This window comes from Pelophylax lessonae (assembly GCF_965119305.1).
Source record: "Pelophylax lessonae genome assembly, chromosome: 7".
NCBI classification, from domain to species: domain Eukaryota; kingdom Metazoa; phylum Chordata; class Amphibia; order Anura; family Ranidae; genus Pelophylax; species Pelophylax lessonae.
In genome coordinates this window covers 106723063-106745202 of record NC_138774.1, presented here as the reverse complement: position 1 = coordinate 106745202, position 22140 = coordinate 106723063, and the positions used below count along the sequence as shown (strand labels likewise).

The following is a 22140-nucleotide window of genomic DNA, read 5'->3' as shown; positions in this document are numbered from 1 at the left end:
ACATCCAATGCTACATAGGGATGCATGGGGGGGAACGTTCAGATCCGCCAAAAAAATGGACAGGCGGATCTGAACGGTCCGCCTGTTTGAAAGAGCCCTTAGAAGTCACTCTTTTAAGAGTGTGAAGCCAAAATCAGGCTCACAAAAGGTTTTTTTTTTTATTGCTAACAAATTTAAATGGAAGCACCTCGTGGTAGCCTTTCTTAAGTAGAATGCTTGCTTTGAGATGGCTAACTGGTTTGATTGAAAGCTCCAAGAATAAGCTAATGGCTAATGATACCCAAAGAACAAATTGTTAATAGCTATAGAGTACTATAAGTAACCAAGGTCTTCTCTAAAAGTGTCTAAACAGTGAGGCCAAGTAGAAGGGATCGATAATTACAGTTCTATAATTTTGCTGTTAATTTATCTATATATTTATGTTGACCTTCAGACGCTTTTCATATGCATATTAGAATAAAACTGAGTTTCAACCTATCTGTCTTCTTACCATAGAATGGTTTTGTAAGTTTGCAAAATGTAAATAAGAATTATAGAAGCCTAATCTGTCTTTTAGAAATGAATGGATGACCCACAAACCAGTTCTGCCACTTTAGATTAAATAAATAGGATGTATGAGTATACATTTTAAAGGAAGCCTGTATAGAAATGCATACATAGGTTGCCATTGCTTACCTCCTTCAATGCTTTATGAATCATTGGCCTGACATAAAAATGCAGCAAGCATCCTCACAGTTAGGGCAGAACTCCTTAACTGCATACAGATAACTAGCATTTGCAAAAGGAGAGATCTCAGTTCGAATCCCAACTGCAGCACTACCTGCCTGGAGTTTGCTGTTCCCCCTGTGCCTGTGTGGGTTTCCTCTGGTACTCTGGTTTCCTCCAACACTCCAAAAGTCATGCTGGTAGGGTATTGGTTCCTGTCTACATTGGCCCTAGTATATGTATGTATGTATGTATGTGAGTTAGGGACCTTAGATTGTAAGCTCCTTCAGGGCAGGGGCTAATGTGAATGTACAATATGTAAAGCGCTGCGTAAATTGACAGTGCTATATAGGTACCAGCAATAAAGTCTCCTTTTGTAAATGTCAGTTCTGTTACAAAAGGATCTGACACAGCCAGGCAGCTACCATATACATAGGAAGACATCAGCAATGGTGTCCTATATTTCGTTGAATGCAGGTGTATTTGAAATGGGCAACACATATTTTGGGGCAGGGAAAAATTAAGAGCTGTCAGTTATTCTTTTGTTGGTGTTGCTGGTCCAGTATGTTAAGGTAAATCGCTCAAATAAGGTCACAGACAGAAGTAAACCCCTAACACATTATAACCCTGTTTGCTCTATTAAAAACATTATGGGTGGAATAGGGTGTTAACAGATGATCTGTCCTTCTGCTTGAAGTCAGGGAAGCAGACAAAGAAAAGACAGGTGAGAACAAGTATGTTCTGTGGTTTGCTTTAAAGACCACATGAATGATAATGAATTTTGTGGTTCACAGATAATTGGATGTACCTGTGGAAGCAACTACACTTCTGTCATTATTGCAATTATTGCTATGCACAGTGACCGCACAAGCTTGGCAAAACCATGGGCACTTCACATTTTTAACACTTACTTAAAGTAAACAGATTACCTGCATTGAATTAAAAATGCATAATACTTTTGTGTTTCATGTAAAAGTCTGGAAAAGGGCATGCCAATAATCCTTGAGAATATGGTTGATTGATTGCTTTTACCCAAGGTCACTAGATTAAGATAAGGATCAACTCAGTGAACACAGTAAGCTGCTCTTGATGACGGCTAATTCAGCTGGGTCAAGCCTCATAACAACCTTGTCTGTTCTAGATGGTTAACCCTCCAAGTCACTCTAAGGGCCTGGGATGATGGCTTTGGCCATGTGTCGATGGCATAAGGTTGATGCTTCTGAGATCATTTAGAATTAACTGATAGGTGCATTTGGCTTGCAGATGACCTCCTTTGGACCTGTATTTGACCTGATTTAAGTGGGTTTTTCATTCTTATAGACCTGTATGGCAATTGAAAACCTATTCAAAATGAACAAAATAACGTCTTATTTCAGTTACTAACATTTCAGTTACTAACATTATCATTTTCTTCTTCTTCTTTTTTTTTTTTAGGACTGAACAAGCAAGTAGCGTGCTGAGGAACACAACATCTAAAGATCGCTCATACGTTATATCAGCAGCAAAAAGGAATAGTGGGTGAGTGTTAGCAAGAAGGTGTAAACATCAGTCAGTCACCTTTTGCTGTGCTACTTATTTTTGAAAGGATAAAAAAGTTCAGAGACTGCACTACCTCTTCATGTATCTAACAGATTTCTCCATTAACTTTTATTTCAGAGTTGTCACACAAGATTCAGGGGCACCCTTTTTGGCCAAAAGGTGAGATGTTTAATTCATGCAAATGCTTTTTTCTTATATACACAAATTGTACTAAAATCTTTTGAAAGGTGAATTATGTAGTAAATAACACATTTTCCACCAACTTGTTGAGTGTGGGAACTCTCGTAACCACTGATCAGACTACGTTTTTTTTTTTTGCCTTAATTTAGGGCTCTTTCTCATCATAATGGGGGGTTCTGCAACATACTTCGATGGTAGCATTAAGCAACCTTTTCATTTTGAATGGGCAGTCATGGCACTTATACATATGAAAAAATAAGCCATGCATGTTTTTTTCTGCATTTGTATATGCATTTGTGTGTTGGGGTGGGCTAATATTGATCATAATAAGGTGTATTGGGGTGCTTTGAAAGGCAGCTCAATGTGCATTGGTGTATTATCATGCATTAAAAAGCACGTTACTGCGAGTTGCAGTAACACAGTGTATGAAGGGCATTGGCATCCAAGGTTAATTGCACCTTGAAGCAAATCTGCAGTGTGCTGTAATGCACATTATGGCATGAATGAGCCCTTAACTGGAAGAGCATACCCGGACATTAAGAAGTGGCAACAGAGGGCACCCAGCACACACATTTGCACAGTGTAGTATCTGCAGTGCTGCAAAAACAGGCCTGCGGCATGCAAGCGATTTCGGACCCAGCAGTCCTGCATACTTAGGGCCCATTCACACTTCTCTGTTCTTTGTGTTGCAACAACATATGGAGTGTCATCTGTTAATATGCATTGCTTAGGGAGTGAATTAATTTAGAAGGGGCTGGCAATACATTTTTCTGATGCAATACATCACATGAACTCCCATCTGGAAAATACAGATGAGCCAGATGGATCCAGTCCAGGGCCACTTGGACACAACTTGCACAATTGCATTTATCATACACATTCTCTGAAAGTACAATTTGACCTTTTAGTAAACTATAAAGTATTTTTCTAGTTATCCTCTTACATGAAGGTGTGTAGTTCCTGATAAAGCTGTACCTAAAGTATCTCATTTTAGTTACAGTGGTCCTCAAAGTGAAATTTTAGCTGAGACTTTTTTTTTTTTTTTTTTTTTTTATTAGACCAGGGAAGGGATAAAACCTTTTGTCAGATTTTTTTTTTTTTTTGCCATGGGTATGGCATGTATGTTTTGATGCATGCCAAATGCATAACATTGAACATACAGATTCAATTCTAATGTTGTGTACTGTCTGTGATCATGATAAATATTTTTCAGTTCCTTATTTTCACCATTTTTTTACACTCCTAAAAACAGGCGCTCTGACTTGCAGCAGCTCTCTAATTACATAAAAAATAAATACTTCTGAGTCCTACATTCTGTTGACATTATAAAATACGTCTCCATTTGTTTGATGGGGCACCATAGCAAAACCATTAAGGGACCCCCTGCCTCTTAAATCTCCATCTCAAAGGCAATTTCTCTAGTGATACAGAATGCTAATTGCTTTCATAAGCAATCTGTATGTTATAATGTAATGTTAAATTCACTTTGAGAATCCCGGTTTTCAACCATTATCTACACTGCTGAGTTCTCCTGTCCGTGCGACTAACAGCTGAGCTGTCAGAAATATAAACAAAAAATTCTAGAATAAATTCTTTCCCACTGCTGATAACTTGGCCAAGGGAGCATGAATATGTAAAAATGCTTTGTACTTTGTTTTTCATTATTATTGCTATGAAGAACGTGTAGATTACGCTTTTCAGTTGGAAAATTGGACAATTTGTGCAAGGGCTTGCTCCCATTTCTTTATTTTTCAAAATTTGAAGGGCTTGTTCCCATTTGCAGCAACTATTGCCTTCCCTCTGAACAGGAATCCATTTCACAGCCAGAGCTAATAAAGCTAGCGGCCTGCTATCCTGTGAAAACTTCCCGTGAGTCCAGACCAAAACTGGATTCCACCTGAGCTTTAGTTCATCACTGGTTAATTTGAGGAATAAAGATGAAAATCCTCCTAAAACTCTATCTTGTCTTGAATTGTATTGTAACTGTACTGTCTCCCTTTAAATAGTACAGTGCTGCACAAACTGCTATATACAAAAATTCATAATATGTGAAAAGAAACACCATGTCAGTGCTAATTGTTACAGGACATAACAAAGGATCTTGAAAACAAGAAGGCTGGGTAACCAGTCAAATCCATTCCTGGCTGTGCAGCCCTTTTCAGATTTTGGAAATCTATCATTCTAAATTAACCGGTTGCTGACCGCCGCAAGTACATATACTGCGGCGGTCAGCCCTGTCCAGGCAAAGTGACGTACCGGTACGTCACTAGCCTGTCACTTGCTTGTGAGCCAATAGCGGGCGAGCGCGCGCCCGCGGAGGCACACGCCGGCCCGGCTCGTTCCCTGGGAAGTCCGTGCGTGTGACCGGCCGACCCGATGTCCGCCGGTCACTTGCGATCGTCCGCCGTGAAGGGAGAAAGGCAAGCCGCCTGTCATTCTCCCCTATGTAGGAATGGTGATCATACGGTTCTACTATGTAGGACCGTTGATCACTGTTCCTACACCAGTAGCCATGTCCAATCACAGCTAGAATCACGCCCCTAGGGACACACTTAACCCCTCCTTCCCCAATAAAGTTAACCCCTTCCCTGCCAGTGTCATTTTGCAGTAACAGTGCATATGTATAGCACTGATTACTGCATTAATGTCACTGGTAACCCCGAAAGTGTCAAAAATGTCAGTCAAGGGTCCGATCTGTCCGCCGCAATGTCGCAGTACCGCAACAAAAATCGCAGATCGCCGCCAATAAAACAATAAAAATGACAAAAATCTTTCCCTTAGTTAGTAAACGCAATAATTTTTACGCAAACCAATCAAAATACGTTTTTTGCGATTTTTTTTTTTACCAAACATATGTAGCATATAACAAATTGGCCTAAAATGTTAAAAAAAATTTGATTTTTTAAATTTTTTTGGGGGAATTTCATATAAAAAAATATTGTTATTTTTGCAATATTGACGCTCTTTTTTTGTTTATATCGCAAAAAGTTATAATCACACAGGTGATCAAATACCACCAAAAGAAAGCTCTGTTTGTGGGAAAAAAAGGACGTCAAATTCGTTTAGGTACAGCGTCGCACGACCGCGCAATTGTCCGTTAAATTCACGCAGTGCCGAATCGCAAAATAGGCCCTGGTCAGGAAAGGGGTAAAATCTTCCGGGGCTTGAGTGTTTAAAAAAAAAAAAAAAAGAAAAGGGCACCAGCCCAGTGCATTACCTCAAACACCATTTATTAATAAAAGTGTATAAAAATATTCACATAAGCTGTAAATACACAAGCATGTAGTAAACCTCCAAGACCTGGATAACCAACATGATAGACCTTTTGCAACACTGTACAACACCTTAAAGGATGCTAACCTATTTCACGGGATATACCCTCCTACTCAAAGCGTATATCTCATGAAACGCATTGGCATTTTTGCATTGTGTTGCAAAGGTCTACCATATTTATAGTCAGTGTCTTGGAGGGCCATGAGGCCCTGTCATAGGATTTACTACATGCTTGTGTATTACAAGCTATTTAAATCCTGTATAACAGTGTTAATCATAGCTAGGAGAACAAAGCCTCTACTTTTTTTATTTTTGGTACTGAACTGAAAAAAGTAGAAGTTTAATATTATCTGTTGTTATGGTATGCTTAATGGTGCTTCATGTGTGTTGTTTGGTTCATAAATATGCTTTGGGATTCCTTCAGAAATTAATATGTGCTATGCCATACTGCATGCACAACATGTGTGCAACATGTACACCACATGTGCTAACACGCACACAGATGTGAAAGTTGTCTTATGAACAACCTAATCAAAATATTTATCTTACAATTCAAATGTATTTGATCTTGGCCAGTCTGATTTCTGGTTTTATCACTAACTTGTGATATATTCTAATAAAACACATGTATTTTAAAGGATTGATATACAAGATGAAGAGATTGGCACCACCAGGAAGAGTCAGACTCTCCCCAAAAACCTGTCATCTTATCTCTCTGAAGATGCCAACAGGTACAGCAATGCTAGAGATTTCTTTTTGTACTGTATATACTGTATGTAAAATGAACATGTCTATAAAAAAAATCTAGGTTATCTATTGATAAGGAGCTGTTTTGGTTAAATGTTGTGTTAAGTGTTTTGTGATTGGTTAGGTGTTGTGCTATGTGTTGTTATTGGTTAAGTGTCCAGAGTATCTCCAACAATCTGTAATTTTTACTTTTCTGTAGCTTTTATTGGTTGTCATGCTTGTTCTGGGTGTGTTCCTCCGGAAAACAAGCCAGACAACCTTCATTATCACAAGAAGGCTAATAATAACAGCTCCCATTTTACCTGTACGGGGCAGCCAGGAAGGCAGCAAGTTACAGGCTATTGAACTTTTAAAGGAATAGTTTACCCAGAATTATTATTTTACCTATAAATTGAGCCTGGTGGGTTGAGACCGTCCCTTGCTTCTTGTATTTTGAGGATTCTCCAAGAGGTAGGTCATCCTGCCATAATCAACTCTGTTCCTATCCACTTGGGTGTTTCTGACCAAAAAAGTACGATTCTGCCCATAAAAAAAACCTTTTGTGCTTTTTCAAGTGATGGAGAGCTCAGGTGTGGGCAGGGCTATTGACCATAATGGGGTTCTTCATCATGAGCATTGGTGCATTTCATGAATCACGCAATCCATATACTATATACTACATATGTGGACCATGGGGCCCTACATCCAAGATGGAAATGGTAATTACCTCTTGGTAAATAGAAGTGGTTTCTACTGATGTCCCAGTGGTGTCCTCCAAGGAAAAGCACTTTGGATACAGCCTGCCTGGGGACCTATATATGGTGATGGACACCAGCGCCCAGTTCAGGGGATTATTGCACATGTGGCCCCTGGGACCAACCGAGCCTGGAGCGCATAGCACCACCCCAACAGCTTCCAGGGCAGCACCATGCATTCCAAGCCCACTGGTGCATGTGCGCGGCTCCACCAGTCAACGGGCAGAACTTGATGACACCATCTAATGGGCCCCACGTGAGCCAATCAAGGGGGGCCCCCCCATGCTCCAAGTTGAGGAAGTCTGGCCCCACAGCGGAGACACTCCCTGATCCCCAGGTAACAAGCCAAGCAAAGACAAAACCGTGTGACATTATGCACTGATATATAAGAAGGAACGCATTGATGTGCAGAGATATGAAGGCATATAAAAAAATAAATCAGAGGTTCGGCTGCTGGGGGGTAGCGATTTGGTGACTTAGCTCATATGCCCAAAGAGAGGGCTCTGTGTACCAACTGTGGCATGTGTTCCATAGGTTTGCCATTTCTGCTCTATCATATGAACATGTGCCTCATTGCTCAATTTTATTATGTTTGTTAAATTTATTGTAGATCTGAAAATAGCTGGTCAGAAACACAGACTAAGCAGACTTCAACTCAGCCACCTCCAGCTAGGTTTGTAAAAAGTTATTGTTTTTAAACCACTATGAATAATAATATAGATTTGTAGTTTTCTGAGATAAGAGGACCTGTTAACATGGCAACCATATATGTTCCAGTAGGTAAAGCGCATGTCTCTGACCTGTGTTTCAAGGAAAACTACTTCTCCTCCTTCATACTTGCAGCGTGGCATCGAGTTCACGTATAAATTTCTAAATACATAAAAATGCAGATAATGGGTCCTCGATGTCATTCTTCAGACTAGATACCGTATTTAACTGTTTTTAAGGCCGTCCAGTATAGCAGTGTTTAATAAAAATTGAATTCTGTGCATCCAGAGTCTTATCAGACACTCTATAAATGCAACTATACTGATGTAAACGTGGCTAAAGATGGCCATTCAGTTTTTTCCATTCAGCCATCAAGGTGTATGGGGGAATCCCCCCCAACCCCATCTCCCACCGCTAACATTTTATTTAATTCATCAATGGCCAACATGGTATAATACTCTACTACAACGAAAAGGTTTTAAAGGCTATGCTCACCTTTCAGAACATGTTCTACCCATATTTAGGGTGTAACCTACAACATGTTCCCCTCCTTATGACAGCAGGTGGAGGTTCCTCTGTCCTGCCTTATTTCAAATGGGCTCTGACCCACACAGCCCAGTCATTCACTCACAGTGATCAGTGAATTAATTAACTATAAGTCCCATTTGCCACTGCAGCAGACAGCTTGTAGTTCGCAATGAACTATGGAGGTGCTGTGAGTGCCCTTGTAACTCGTTAACAGTTACTCCAGCTTTGAAACTGACAGCTTGTACAGAGGTACGTGCAGAAAGATGGTGTGAGTGGGTGCAGGAGCCGTGGCACACAATGCTGATCGTCGGTGCAATGCTTTGCAGGCTCCCATGGGGAAAAATGATAAATGCATTTTTATTTCCTTTAAAAAAAAAAAAAAAAAATGTGCATTTATTGCTTTTCCCTTAAATATGAACTTAACATTTAAAAGACTAATGAAAATGTTTCTGATTTAAAAAAATGTCTAAAAACAATCAGAGGTTGGATCAAGTATTCCCCTGAGATCCTCACTTTGATTCATGGTAGGAATGCACACAGTAGGAACTCAGAATTTCTGCACATGAACATAATTGCCCTATTAAGATGAGCATTATGTTCAATTTTTAATACAATGTATTGCTTTCTTTTTTTATCTCAGGGTGACTGAGAGAAGCAGCAGCCCCATGCTAACCTCCTATTCTATGACCAGCAGTTCCCCTGTAAAGCCTGAAGCTGGGAAGATCACTGTGGTCAAAGAGGAAAGGTACATTATTTATTACTGGGGACATTTCTCAATCTTAAATGACTGACATACTTTATATGTGCAATGGACAAAGAAAGGAAAATGTAGGCCAAGTAAATCTATGATGGCAGAAATACAGGGCCATTGCTGATCTTCTTTTGAAAATGCTCATGGGCTGACTATCTTTGCATACATTGTATTTGATTCACTGAGCCTGACCAAACATGCGTATTCCAGATTAGTCACATAGAAAGTAATAAAGTCATCGATTAGCCTCACAACTAGTTTTTCCAGAGGAGAGTTCTCCAATGATAGTCTACATATTTTAGGGTCAGGATTAAATTTTTTACTTTTTCTCACATACATAAGAAAAAATGGGACGCCTGCCTTTACACGCACATGAACTTTAATAGCATCCCAGTCTAAGTCCGTAAGGTTGAATATTGAGTTGGCCCACCCTTTGCAGCTATGATTGCTTCAACTATTCTAAAAAAACTGTCCACAAGGTTTAGGAGTGTGTTTATGAGAATCTTAGACCATTCTTTCAGAAGCGCATTTGTGAAGTCAGGCACTGATGTGGACGGGAAGGCCTGGCTCGCAGTCTCCGCTCTAATTCATTGCAAAGGTCTTCTATTGGGTTGAGGTTGGAACCCTGTGCAGGCCAGTCAAGTTCCTCCATCCCAAACTCGCTCATCCATGTCTTTATGGACCTTGCTTTGTACACTGATCCAAAGAAGCATTGTTTTTCAGGGGTTGGGCTTGGCCCCTTAGTTCCAGTGAAAGGAACTCTTAAGGTGTCGGCATACTAAGACATTTTGGACAATGTCATGCTCCCAACTTTGTGGGAACAGTTTGGGGATGGCCCCTTTCTGTTACAACATCATGACTGCGCACCAGTGCACAAAGCAAGGTCCATAAAGACATGGATAAGTGAGTTGGGGGTGGAGGAACTTTACTGGCCTGCACAGAGTCCTAACCTCAATCCAATAGAATGTCTATGGGATGAATTAGAGCAGAGACTGCAAAGCAAGGGCTTCTCCTCCACATCAGTGCCTGACCTCACAAATGCGCTTCTGAAAGAATGGTCAAACATTTCTATAGACACACTCCTAAACCTCGTGGACAGCCTTCCCAGAAGAGTTGAAGCTGTTATAGCTGAAAAGGGTGGGCCAAGTTAATATTGAACCCTAAGAACTAAGACTGGGATGCCATTTAAAGTTCTTGTGTGTGTAAAGGCAGGTGTCCCAATACTTATGGTAATATAGTGTATGTGTAGCACATAGAGGGACAAAGGGAATTACCACCAACTAGTCATATATTTTTGTGAGTCAGCCTTCCCTTTTGGTGGATCTGCTGGTGAAATATGTCCTTTGCACAACAAGCTAATAACCTCTATGTGTTTCCAGCCGCAATGACAGCAAAGATTTTTCCAAGCCATCAACACAGAAGGAGAGTACTACAACTGTGCACACAAGAACTGAGAGGTAATCGGAAAAGAAATATATAAAAGAATATTTATTAATTCAAAAAATAAAATTACTACCAATGGCTATCATCGTTGTATGTCTACAGTGCTTAAAGTGACACTAAACCTTGGTATAAAAAAAAGGAAAATTCTATTTGGGTATGTATCCTTAACTTAAAGTCCCTTCTATTGTTCTCAGCCTCCTCAAAATCTCCAAATTCCTTTTTTCTTTTTTGCTGCTTGATCTGCCTTCCTGTTAGAGGGGGGCTACTCTCATTTTCCGTGATCCTAGTTTATGAAGGAACATAGCCACCCTCTCTTTTTCACTCCCGATTTGGGCTATGGACTGTGGGACATGTTGAGTGCATAGAAACTATCAGAAATAATAAAGTGGTTCTAAAATCGAAACTTTTTTTTACCTTACTGTATTCTCTGCATTAGAGTAACACACTCACCACTACGTGTCCTACCCTCCTCTGTTCCTAAACACTTACCTGGCTCCAGGGCTGTCTGCAGCTCCAGCACTGCTCCCCTCACTTCCTGCTTTCACAGGAGAAACTGAGGGCAGTGGATGAGCTATAGACTCCCACCGCTGTCAGTCAAACACCTGTAAGGAGGGAATGAGGGCGTGGCTTAATTGCACTGTGTGTGTCTATAGATGCACACAGTCCACCTGGGGAGTGCGCGTGTATGGCTGCCCCCTTAGCAGGCACCGTAGGAGGGAGCAACTGACAGTGGGGGGGGGGGGGGGGAGACAGAAGAGGAAAATTACCTTTGTATTCAATATTGTTGCACAGAGCAGCATTTGTATCACTTCAAGCATTCCCTAATGTATCCAAAGCTAAGGTTGGTAGGAGTTTTGCATTAAATATTGTCTGTTAAGAATAAGGATCCCGCAGTTTCCTGAGTTGCTGTAACATTTTGTTTTCTTAGAGTGTCTGAGAGAAGCAGCAGCCCCAGGCTGACCTCCTATTCTATGATCAGCAGTGTTGATGGCAGAAGTTCCCCCGTAAAGCCCGAAGCTGGAAAAATCACAGTGGTCAGAGAGGAGAGGTATGTTCTTCTTCTTTTAATTATTATTATTAAGAGGAGAACAAAGAAAGAAAAATGTTTACTTTTCCCACAGTAACCCATCAGATTATTGCTTGTATATTTCACACCTAAATGAGAAGCATGGGTGCAGAAACTTTTGGTTAAATTGTAGAGGTAGCACTGACCGTTCTCTCTCTCTAACTATAGGGGGTCAGCACTCTTGGCTCTTCATCTTCTCCGTGTTCCACCACAAGAGGCCCCTTTATATGGTGGTACTGGTGCAGGTGTGCTCCCAAGCTAGGATGTGTGCTTACATAGACACACACAGCGTGGCTCCCCCCTGACTCCGCTCTCTGCTCACTGGATTTGATTGACCGCAGCAGAAGCTAGTGGCTCCCACTGCTGCCTCTGTGTCCCTGTGAGAGAGGAGAGAGAGAGTTGCTGCAGGCGGGCACAGTGCTAGATCAAGTGAAGGGTCAGGTAAGTATATAGGTAGATGGGGGAGGTGATATTACTACTGGGACATTTTTTACCTTAATGTAGTGAATGCATTAAGGTAAAAAATGTTTTGCCTGTAGAAACCACTTTAATATACGCAAAAACACACCCTGCATCTGGTAAAGCACCCCTGGCAATGGTATATTTTGTCCCCATTCCAGTATTTCACTTTACTGAAGGACTGGGGTCTTGGCTATAACACTGTCTGCATGGAGTTTTCATCTTCTCTCTGTGCTTGTCCCCCAGGTATTCTGGTTTCCAACCCATACTTTCGAAAAGTACTGGTAGGATAATTGGCTCCTGTCTAAATTCACCCTAGTATGTGTGTGCGTGTATGCATGCATGTGGCATAGGGACCCTAGATTTAACTCATTGAGGGCAGGGACTGATCTAAACGTACAATATGTGAAGCACTGCATAATTTTTTGGCGTCGTAAAACCACCCCTGATAAATTAAAAGATTCATGTACCTTGTACAAAACCAGCTAATGGCCTCTGTGTTTCCAGCCGCAATGAAAACAAAGACACTTCCAAACCACTAACAGAGAAAGAGAGCTCTACAACCATGCACACTACAAGAACTGAGAGGTAATTGTGAAAAAATTGCATAAAATAAGAGAAATGGGGAAAATATTTAGCTCTTCAGAAATGAACACACGAGTACCTTCAAATTATCAGTGACAGCAGTAGGTTCTGATGTGCAGCAAAGGCAGAGGCAATTCAGCCTGTTTCCCCCATGTCACTTGAAGAGCGCTGAAGGCTTTTCAGGCAGCAGTCAGAACTAGGGATAGACCGATTATCGGCAAGGCTGATATATCGGGGGCCGATATGCACTTTCCACGATATATCGGTATCGGACCCCGGAACTGGCCGATATTGCCGATATTTTTGTGAAGTCATTCTGCCTTCTTAGGCCACCTCCCTCGCCTTGGACAGCCTCATCTGGAGTCGGGACTAGTCTCACGGGAGTGTATCACAGCCACACACCCACCCACAGCAGCCCGGTGTCAGCCAGCCACCCACATCCACAGGCCCTGTACCAGCCAGACCAATTATCGGCAAGGCCGATCTATCGGGGGCCGATATGCATTTTCCCCGATATATCAGTATTGGCCCCCGGAACTGGCCGATATTGCAGATATTTTTGTGACGTCATTCTGCCTTCTTAGGCCACCTCCCTCGCCTTGGACAGCCTCGTCTGGAGTTGGGACTAGTCTCACGGGAGTGTATCACAGCCACACACCCACCCACAGCAGCCCGGTGCCAGCCAACCACCCACATCCACAGGCCCTGTGCCAGCCACAGGCACTGTACTAGCGAGCCAGCCAGCCATCCACAGGCCCTGTAACAGCCAGCCACCGGCACTGTACCAGCCAGCCAGCCACCAAAGGGTGCCAGCAAGCCAGCCATTAAGCATTAAACAAAAATTAACATGTTCAGTACCAGATTTGTGTCAAAAATTCTTTATTTTTCAAAACTTTAAATGTACATAATATCGGCCGATACCGATACGCTGTGACCAAAATATCGGTATTGGCCCTGAAAAAACCATATCGGTCTATCCCTAGTCAGAACCCTGAAGGCCCAGGATGGGGACAGAGGGAGCAATGTTGTCCAGAAATGTCATAGTTGAAGAAAATGATAACGCTGTTACTAGCAATTGCATTATGAATTGATACAACATCAGTGCATAAGGGCTAATTGTAAAAAAAAAAAGTTTTATGTGAGCCTTTGGAAAAGAGTTTCTTTATGACAGTGTCTCTTTTAATATAACAGCTGTGTAGCATTTATAGCAAAGCATGGAAAGAACTGAGTAGCATTTATAGCAAAGAATGGAAAGAACTGAGAATTGGCTGCACAAAACTCTTTGATAAGTAGGTTGCTTTAAAGCATCTGCTTTTTTTTTGCCTGGAATGTACCTGTAAACATTTTGGAATGTATCCAGGCAATAGTTATCGTCGGCGTGTTTCTGTAGTGTGCTCACCTGGTATATCTCTTCGTCCTTGTAACTGGTCTTACCTGTAGAGGTATCTCACTCAGAACTGAATGATAATCAAACAAGACAGAAATATCACAATGACTGTTCTCTCTGCACAGGGTGGAGGCCAAAGACCAGAAGGATGTGCCGAAATCGCTTCTCTCATACCTCTATGAGGATGCCAGCAGGTAATCGTCTCCAAATGCTGAAAGACTGGTTTATTTCTATAATGATCATGGGCGCAAACTGGTGACAGTTTTGGTCATAGAGAACCTGTCGCCTATTCACATGTGAATCACACTGGAAATCATGTTCTCCCACTTTGATATACTTGTATATGTCATCAGATTAAATAAAACTTGTATTCTAATGATTTCTCTACAGTTTTTAGACATGGCGCTATGATACTAGTGAAAGCAATCAAAAATATGATAGTTATGATTAGGGATCGACCGATTATCGGCAGCCCCGATATATCGGGGGCTGATCAGCACTTTCCCCGATATATCGGAATCGGCCCCTGAGGTTACCGATATTGCTGATATTTCAGAAAGTGCTGTACCGGAGTGTTACCTGCAGCTAGAGGCATCAACCCCGGTACCGGCGTCCATAGCCAAAGGTCGGCTGTCTTGTAATGACCATCAATGCGGCTGAGAAGCCGATTGGCTGTCATTACAAGGAGAGGGAGGGGACGTCTCCCCCCTCCCGCCGCCTTCTGCGGCTCACCCAGGTCTTTCGTCCCACTGGGAGACCCGGGCATCCTACCTGCACGCCCACCGAAGAGAAGACCCGATCAAAGCCGCATTCGGCTCTGATCGGGTCTCCATGTAAAAAACCCGGAAGTAATGTCCTGACATCAATTCCGAGTACTCAGCGTCAAATTAAAAAAAATGTGAGCATTCAAAACAGCCAAACTTGGCATTTTGAATGCTTTTAAGTGCAGGGGAGGGGTTCGGGGGTCTTTGAGACCCCCAGATCCCTCCACAAGAGTACCTGTGAAAAAAAAAAAAATAATTTTTCTTTTTAAATGTCCAAAAATATCGGCCGATACCGATATCCGATGATGACAATATCGGTATCAGCAATAAAAAACCAATATCGGTTGATCACTAGCTGTGATAGTATAAGCTGTTCTAGGAGGATCCCAAACCAGCATAACTTATTCAAAACCCATTATCTTACACTGATGTATGATAGTAGTTTAAAGCTAAATAACACAAATTACCCTTTTTTTTTTTTGTTTTAACCATTGTTCACTGCAAGCATAAACTTTTTTTATAAAATGTTGTACAATTAAGCATTTGAAAGGGTTCTGTGTATAACTATTATATTTAGCCAGGAATGTGGCTTCTAGAGACCCAGGTCTTATGGTAGAGGTGTTGAATGTGAACCTGTATCCTTCTAACACTTTTCACATGCTTGTGATATAATATTGTAATTGTTATCCTAATTGATATACCCTTGTTACTTTAAATCCCCCTAAATTATATTTGTTACATATCTATTACAGGTTTGAAAATAATTGGAAAGCAAATCAACGCATACAACCAACTTTGCAGACATCTCCTGCAAGGTTTGTATTACAGAGCTCACCTCTGCATTCTTGTTGATTCAGATATAAATGATACATTTCATTTAATTTTTTTAAATTTTTATTAGGTAGCACCCTAAACTTAATCTAAATGCTGGAACTATATCTAATTACTGAAAGTAATCCTAAATTTAGGTCACCACCTGAAAAAACCATGTGAATACACGTATCATTCCAGCGGCCTATGTAGTGAAAAGCCATAGCTTTTTCACTTTCATCTGCTGCATGTATTCTACACTTCTGATAATGTAAAATGATTTCTCCTCCACCGGCCGATGTGGTTTCTCCCATCAGCTTTTACATCAATATAGGATTTACATGTCAGCAGGAGGAACCACAGTGACCAGCAGGGGGAACAAGTTTTGACTTGACCTAGAAAAGCGGGGGGAATGGGAGATACAGTGGCAGATTTCTTCAAAAGCATAATGGTCATGCTACGTTGGGTCACTTAAGCTGTGTGTAATTAGGGGAAGCTGGTACTTGTACCTAGATATTGCTATCGTTCTTCAGATTAGCTTCTTCCACCTCTTGGAGACTCCAGTAATGAGATTTGTGCACCTAAATTTGTAGCTCCACCAAGTTGCTGCAGCCACAAAAGAGTTGGTTCTCCCCATTGGTTTTTAACTTTTGCAAATTGCAAACTAAGCTACAGAGCAAGTGAGATTTTTTGTCATATTTTATATTGCTACGGGGGGGGGATAGGGATGGGAACTCCATAAATGTCAAAGCTGGAATGCCCAAGTTACATTAAAGTTAGCATTACACTTCACTTTTTGGTATCTATGTATATTTAACCACTTCCATACCAGGCCTATTTCGGACACTTTGTGTTTACAAGTTAAAACCAGTATTTTTTCCTAGAAAACTACTTAGAACCCCCAAACATTATATATATTTTTTTATCAAAGACTCTTGAGAATAAAATGGCGGTCATTGCAATATTTTTTGTCACGCGGTATTTGCGCAGCGGTCTTTAAAACGCCATTTTTTTGGGAAAAATTACATTTCACTGCATTTAAAAAATACTAAACAGTAAAGTTAGCCCATTTTTTTTGTATATTGTGAAAGATGATGTCATGCCGAGTAAATAGATACCCAACATGTTACGGTTTAAAATTGCGCCCCCCTGTGGGATGGCGACAAACTACGGTCAATAGAGATCTCAATAGGCGACATTTTAAATTTATTTAACGGTTACCAGTTTAAAGTTAGAGTGTAGCTCTTTGTTTTAAATTATTGCTCACGCTCTGGCGATCGCGGCGATACCTCACATGTGTGGTTTGAACAGCGATTTAATTTGCGGCTCGACTTCCGTATACGTTTTTTTTTTTTGTGCACGAGCTAACGGTGATCGGGGCGGCTAAATTTTTTTTTTTTTTTTTTTCCCATTTATTTTATTTATTTTTTTAACTTTATTACAGTTTTTTTAAAAAAAATAAATCTGATCACTTTTATTGCTGTCACAAGCAATGTAAACATCCCTTGTGACAGCAATATGCAGTGACAGGTACACTTTATGGAGGGATCGAGGGTCTAAAAGACCCTCGACCCCTCCACTACACTTCCCTGTATGCAAAACGCCGAAAACGGCGTTTTTGCATACAGCCGTTTTTCAAATTTGGTGCCGTTTTGCAGCACACTAACCCGGAAGTGACGTCATGGACGCCGCCTCCGGGTTACGTCATCGGAGACCCGATCGATGCCATTTCCGGCATTCATCGGGACTCCATCCAGCCGGCGGACGCGCCGGCTGGGTGCTCGGGGCTCCCGGTGGGACGGGAGCCCCGGTAAAAGCCGCGGAAGGCGGCGGGAGGGGGGGACGTTCCCTCCCGCCCCCCAGGGTAACGATCGAGCGGCTCCCGAGCCGCATCGATCGGTACCGACGGAAAGCCGACCGTCGGCTTCAAACAAACGGTACCGGGATGATGCCTCTAGCTAGAGGCATCATCCCGGTATACCCCCGCAAAGTTTACGACGTCATATGACGTCGTCCTAGGGGGAAGTGGTTAAATTAAAGCTTTTTGGGTGGAAAATTGCTGTAGGTTCCTTTTTTATATTTTTATGGTAAAATCCACAGGTCAAAATGCTCCACAGTTTTTAAAATGTGTCTTCAGTGTGCTGAAGGTGACCAGAGAGAGGCAACTTGCTATTCCACTGCATGAGCACACTGTGCACTACCACATAAATGAATTATGCAATATAGTGGACCAGTGCTCATATCATGATGAATTAATTCTAGAAGACAAGAGAATATAGACAAATATATAGCTATAAAAAAAAATGAACACATGACAAATTCCACGTATTTATCTAGTGATGAGTTTGGGTTTGGCCAAACCCCAGAAGGCAGCTGTCATACCTGGACCATTTAGCTGTGGCTGGGACACATAGATGCTCGTTATATAATTTACATAATATGGCCCCACCAGCATCTTGTTGGTCCAGCATTGACATATGACTTCCATTCGACTGAACCTGGAGCCAAACCCAAGGTCATCTCTAGCTGTGGGCACTTAAAATTGAACTAAAGTGGATTGCAGGACATCATACTCTCATTTATCATGTCATCCATCAAGTCTTTTTCAGAAGAAGGGAAGAAGAGTTCAGAAATGCTAATTTCTGTCTTGTATTTAAATAAAATGTATCTGTAGACATTTTGAAATGCGTTTTTATCTCCAGTGTGTTTCTCGCCTATGATATACCTCTTAAGCCTCGTACACACGCGTCGAAATTCGGCCGGGAATTTTCGTCCGACGACCGATCTGCCGATTTTCGGCTTGTTAGTATGGTGCTCTCGACAACCGACTCCGACTTTTCGGCCGAAAAAATTCTGGTGTGCACGTCCGATTTTCGTGCAGTCAGTACAGATTTCGACAGGGAAAAATCTTATGAGCAAGACTGGGCATGCTCAGAGATGAAAGAACACAAAGAAAGCAAACCAACACATGACATCACTTCTGAAGTATAATTCTGTCGGACGACAAAATTTGTGTGCAGTCTAGGCACATTCCAACCAACAAACATGACTATGGACAAAAGACGGACGACCGGTCGGCGGAAATTCGTTGCGTGTGTACGAGGCTTTAGTCCTTTTAACCAGTCCAATCTGTGGATGTATCACAATGCATGATAAACATGAAGGCATGAAATGCACAGAAATATCACAGTAATTGTTCTCTCTGCACAGGGTGGAGGTCAAAGACAAAAAGGATGAATCTCTGCCGAAATCTCTTGATTCATACCTGTTTGAGGATGCCAGCAGGTAATTTTCTCTGAATGCTGAAAGACTGGTTTATTTCTATTATGTTTATGGGTGCATTCAGTCCAACTGGTGACAGTTTTGATCATAGATAAAAATAAAAAAATTCTTATTCACGGGTGCATGTTCTTCCAAAAGTTATTGAAAATCATGTTTTCCCACTATAAAAAGAACTAACAGTCTTTTAGTGTTTTTTTTTATACTAATATGTACATGGTCAGCTTAAAGTGAAGCGATTCTTTGCCATTACATGATTACAGATTCACTTTAATGCTGCCCACCAGCAACACATACTCGCTTACCCTTTGTGCCACTCTGGCCACCACTAGCCAAGTGACATACCCCCTACTTCTGAATATAGAGCAGCTTGTGGCTTACTCCCCTTATACCCATTTGACGGCACTGGCGATTGGCTGCTTGGGTTAAGGTAGGGAAGAGAATCCTTACCTCTGTATATGAGATTTTATGTAGGCATCATATAACACATTACATTGGCAAATTGCAGAGACATTTTAGTTAACATTTCAGACAGAAATGTATGATTCACTCATCAGTGGTTTTCACACTGTTTAAACAGCTTTCCAAACCTCATTCACCAGGCTCACATCTTGTTCATCTTGCCGTTGGCATCAGTACACGGTAAAATAGTCACAGAAGTGAAAAAGAAAATGCTTCAGAGTTTTATTTTAATCTATGAAGAGAACGAAATCTCAGACTCAAGGTGGTATTGTGTGAGCTTCTACAGGGTCACATTCCATGCAGCTTGTTCATTCTGGCTTCATCACTTTTTCAGAAAATCTCAAATGTACTATGTTCAAATGTACAAATGTACTATGTGTTTTGCTTTTCCTTCTACTATGGCTCATTGTACTGCCTAGTTCTTATTGGCAATGGCATTATGCTAAAGACCAATTTAATTAATTTTCAAAAGGGAGCATTTAACCTGCCACTTTAAAATAAACTTCATACAGTATCTATAAATTCCTTTTATGTCACGCATGTCTTGATGCAATGCACGTATCTTATAATTATTAACTGTTACACAATCTATCGTGTTTGAATCAGAGTAAATCATGTAAAGGAAGCCATACCATGGTTTTATAGATCTAATTAGTTATGTTTCTTCTTTTCAGACAAAAGTTATATAAGTGTCATCATTGCTTTCCAAACATTAATATTATATAAGGGACATGATTACCTAGCATTATTAGACATGGCACTATGATAGATTATATATTATTATGGAGGATTTATATAGCGCTTTATTTATAACAGTTTTTACAGAGATTCTCAATGTGAGGCCAGGCTGTACAGCTACAATACAATTCATAGGAGGAATCAGAGGGCCCTGCTCATTAGAGCTTTAATATACAGTAAAACCTTGGTTTGAGAGTAACTTGGTTTAAGAGCGCTTTGCAAGACAAGCAAAATTTTCAAATAAATTTTGACTTGATATACAAGCGATGTCTTGATATACAAGTAACCTCAAGTCCCAGCTGAGTATAAAAGAGAAGAGAGGCGCCTCTAAGTGTAGCAATATTGCTAAATTTAATGAAGGTACAACATTTAGCAACTCACATGGTTGATGATTGAAACAGGCACATCTAAGGATGCAGGCATCAGGGGTAAATCTGTCCACATAGGACCATCCTCCGCACCGTCATCTACGTCATCCTTTCAATGCTGCCCCTCGCTTTACTGCAGGGGGGTCTTCCCGTTCAGGATTACAGACTAGCAGCCGGCGGTGCAGACGATGGTCTATGAGGAAAGCTTTACCCCGGATGCCTGCATACTTAGATGTGCCTGCTTTATTCATCAACCATGTGAGTTGCTAAATGTTGTACCTTCATTAAATGGAACCATATTGCTACACTTAGAGGCGCCTCTCTTCTCTTTGATACCCTGTATCTCCTGCTGGATTTTGCTTCCAATCCCCTTGTGGAAGCGGCTATTTGTGGATGGACATTTTATGGTTATATAACCTATCGCAATGCTATAATCTTTTTATATGGACTATAAATTGAAGGATTTATGAATAAATGGTTGTGGAACGAATCATCTGAGTTTCCATTATTTCTTATGGGGAAATTCGCTTTGATATAAGAGTGCTTTGGATTACAAGCATGCTTCCGGAACGAATTATGCTCGCAATCCAAGGTTTTACTGTATATATATATATATATAGTATAACCATCATAAATGCAAGTTCTCATATCATAGTTCCTAAATATCTCTGCTGGGGGACCCCAACTGGTAAAACTGATTCAAAAGGTCATTGTTACCAACCTTTACATTGATGATAGCAAAGCATTCTTAAGCCAACATTGAGTTTTTCAGGTTTACCTTAAATGATTGCTTACCACTAAAATACAGTATCTTACAAAAGTGAGTACCCCCCTCACATTTTTGTAAATATTTTATTATATCTTTTCATGTGACAACACTGACGAAATTACATTTCGCTACAATGTAAAGTAGTGAGTGTACAGCTTGGATAACAGTGTAAATTTGCTGTCCCCTCAAAACAACTCAACACACAGGCATTTAATGTCTTAACCGCTGGCAACAAACGTGAGTACACCCCTAAGTCAAAATGTCCAAATTGGGCCCATTTAGCCATTTTACCCGGTGTCATGCCCCGGTGTCATGTGACTCATTAGTGTTACAAGGTCTCAGGTGTAAATGGGGAAGCAGGCGTGTTAAATTTGGTTTTATCGCTCTCACTCTCTCATACTGGTCACTGGAAGTTCAACATGGCATCTCATGGAAAAGAACTCTCTTGAGGATCTGAAAAGAGAATTGTTGCCCTACATAAAGATGGCCAGGTTGTAAGAAGATTGCCAAGACCCTGAAAATGAGCTGCAGCACAGTGGCCAAGACCATACAGCGGTTTAACAGGACAAGTTCCACTCAGGACAGACCTTGCCATGGTCGACAAAAGAAAGTGAGTGCACATTCTCAGCGTCCTATCCAGAGTTTGTCTTTGGGAAATAGCTGTATGAGTGCTGCCAGCATTGCTGCAGAGGTTTAAGGGGTGGGGGGTCAGCCTGTCAGTCCTCAGACCATACGCCGCACACTGCATCAAGTTGGTCTGCATGGCTGTTGTCCCAGAAGGAAGCTTCTTCTAAAGATGATGCACAAGAAAGCCCACAAACAGTTTGCTAAAGATGAACAGACTA

At 41.2% G+C, this 22140-nt stretch overlaps 2 protein-coding genes across 2 annotated transcripts in view; one reads left to right on the top strand and one right to left on the bottom strand.

Moving 5' to 3' along the window:
• The window catches only part of LOC309560740 (endothelin receptor type B-like), a 476715-nt gene that overhangs the window by 5375 nt on the left and 449200 nt on the right, over positions 1–22140 (bottom strand). The gene's annotated exons all lie outside the window — the stretch shown is intronic.
• The window catches only part of ZNF185 (zinc finger protein 185 with LIM domain), a 202507-nt gene that overhangs the window by 76762 nt on the left and 103605 nt on the right, over positions 1–22140 (top strand). Inside the window, exons 11-21 of the mRNA XM_082264384.1 lie at positions 2140–2223; positions 2362–2403; positions 6336–6428; positions 7789–7851; positions 9055–9159; positions 10545–10622; positions 11537–11656; positions 12641–12721; positions 14231–14299; positions 15622–15684; positions 18890–18964. Coding sequence (XP_082120510.1) covers positions 2140–2223; positions 2362–2403; positions 6336–6428; positions 7789–7851; positions 9055–9159; positions 10545–10622; positions 11537–11656; positions 12641–12721; positions 14231–14299; positions 15622–15684; positions 18890–18964 — 873 coding nt within the window. The remainder of the gene's footprint in view (positions 1–2139; positions 2224–2361; positions 2404–6335; positions 6429–7788; positions 7852–9054; positions 9160–10544; positions 10623–11536; positions 11657–12640; positions 12722–14230; positions 14300–15621; positions 15685–18889; positions 18965–22140) is intronic.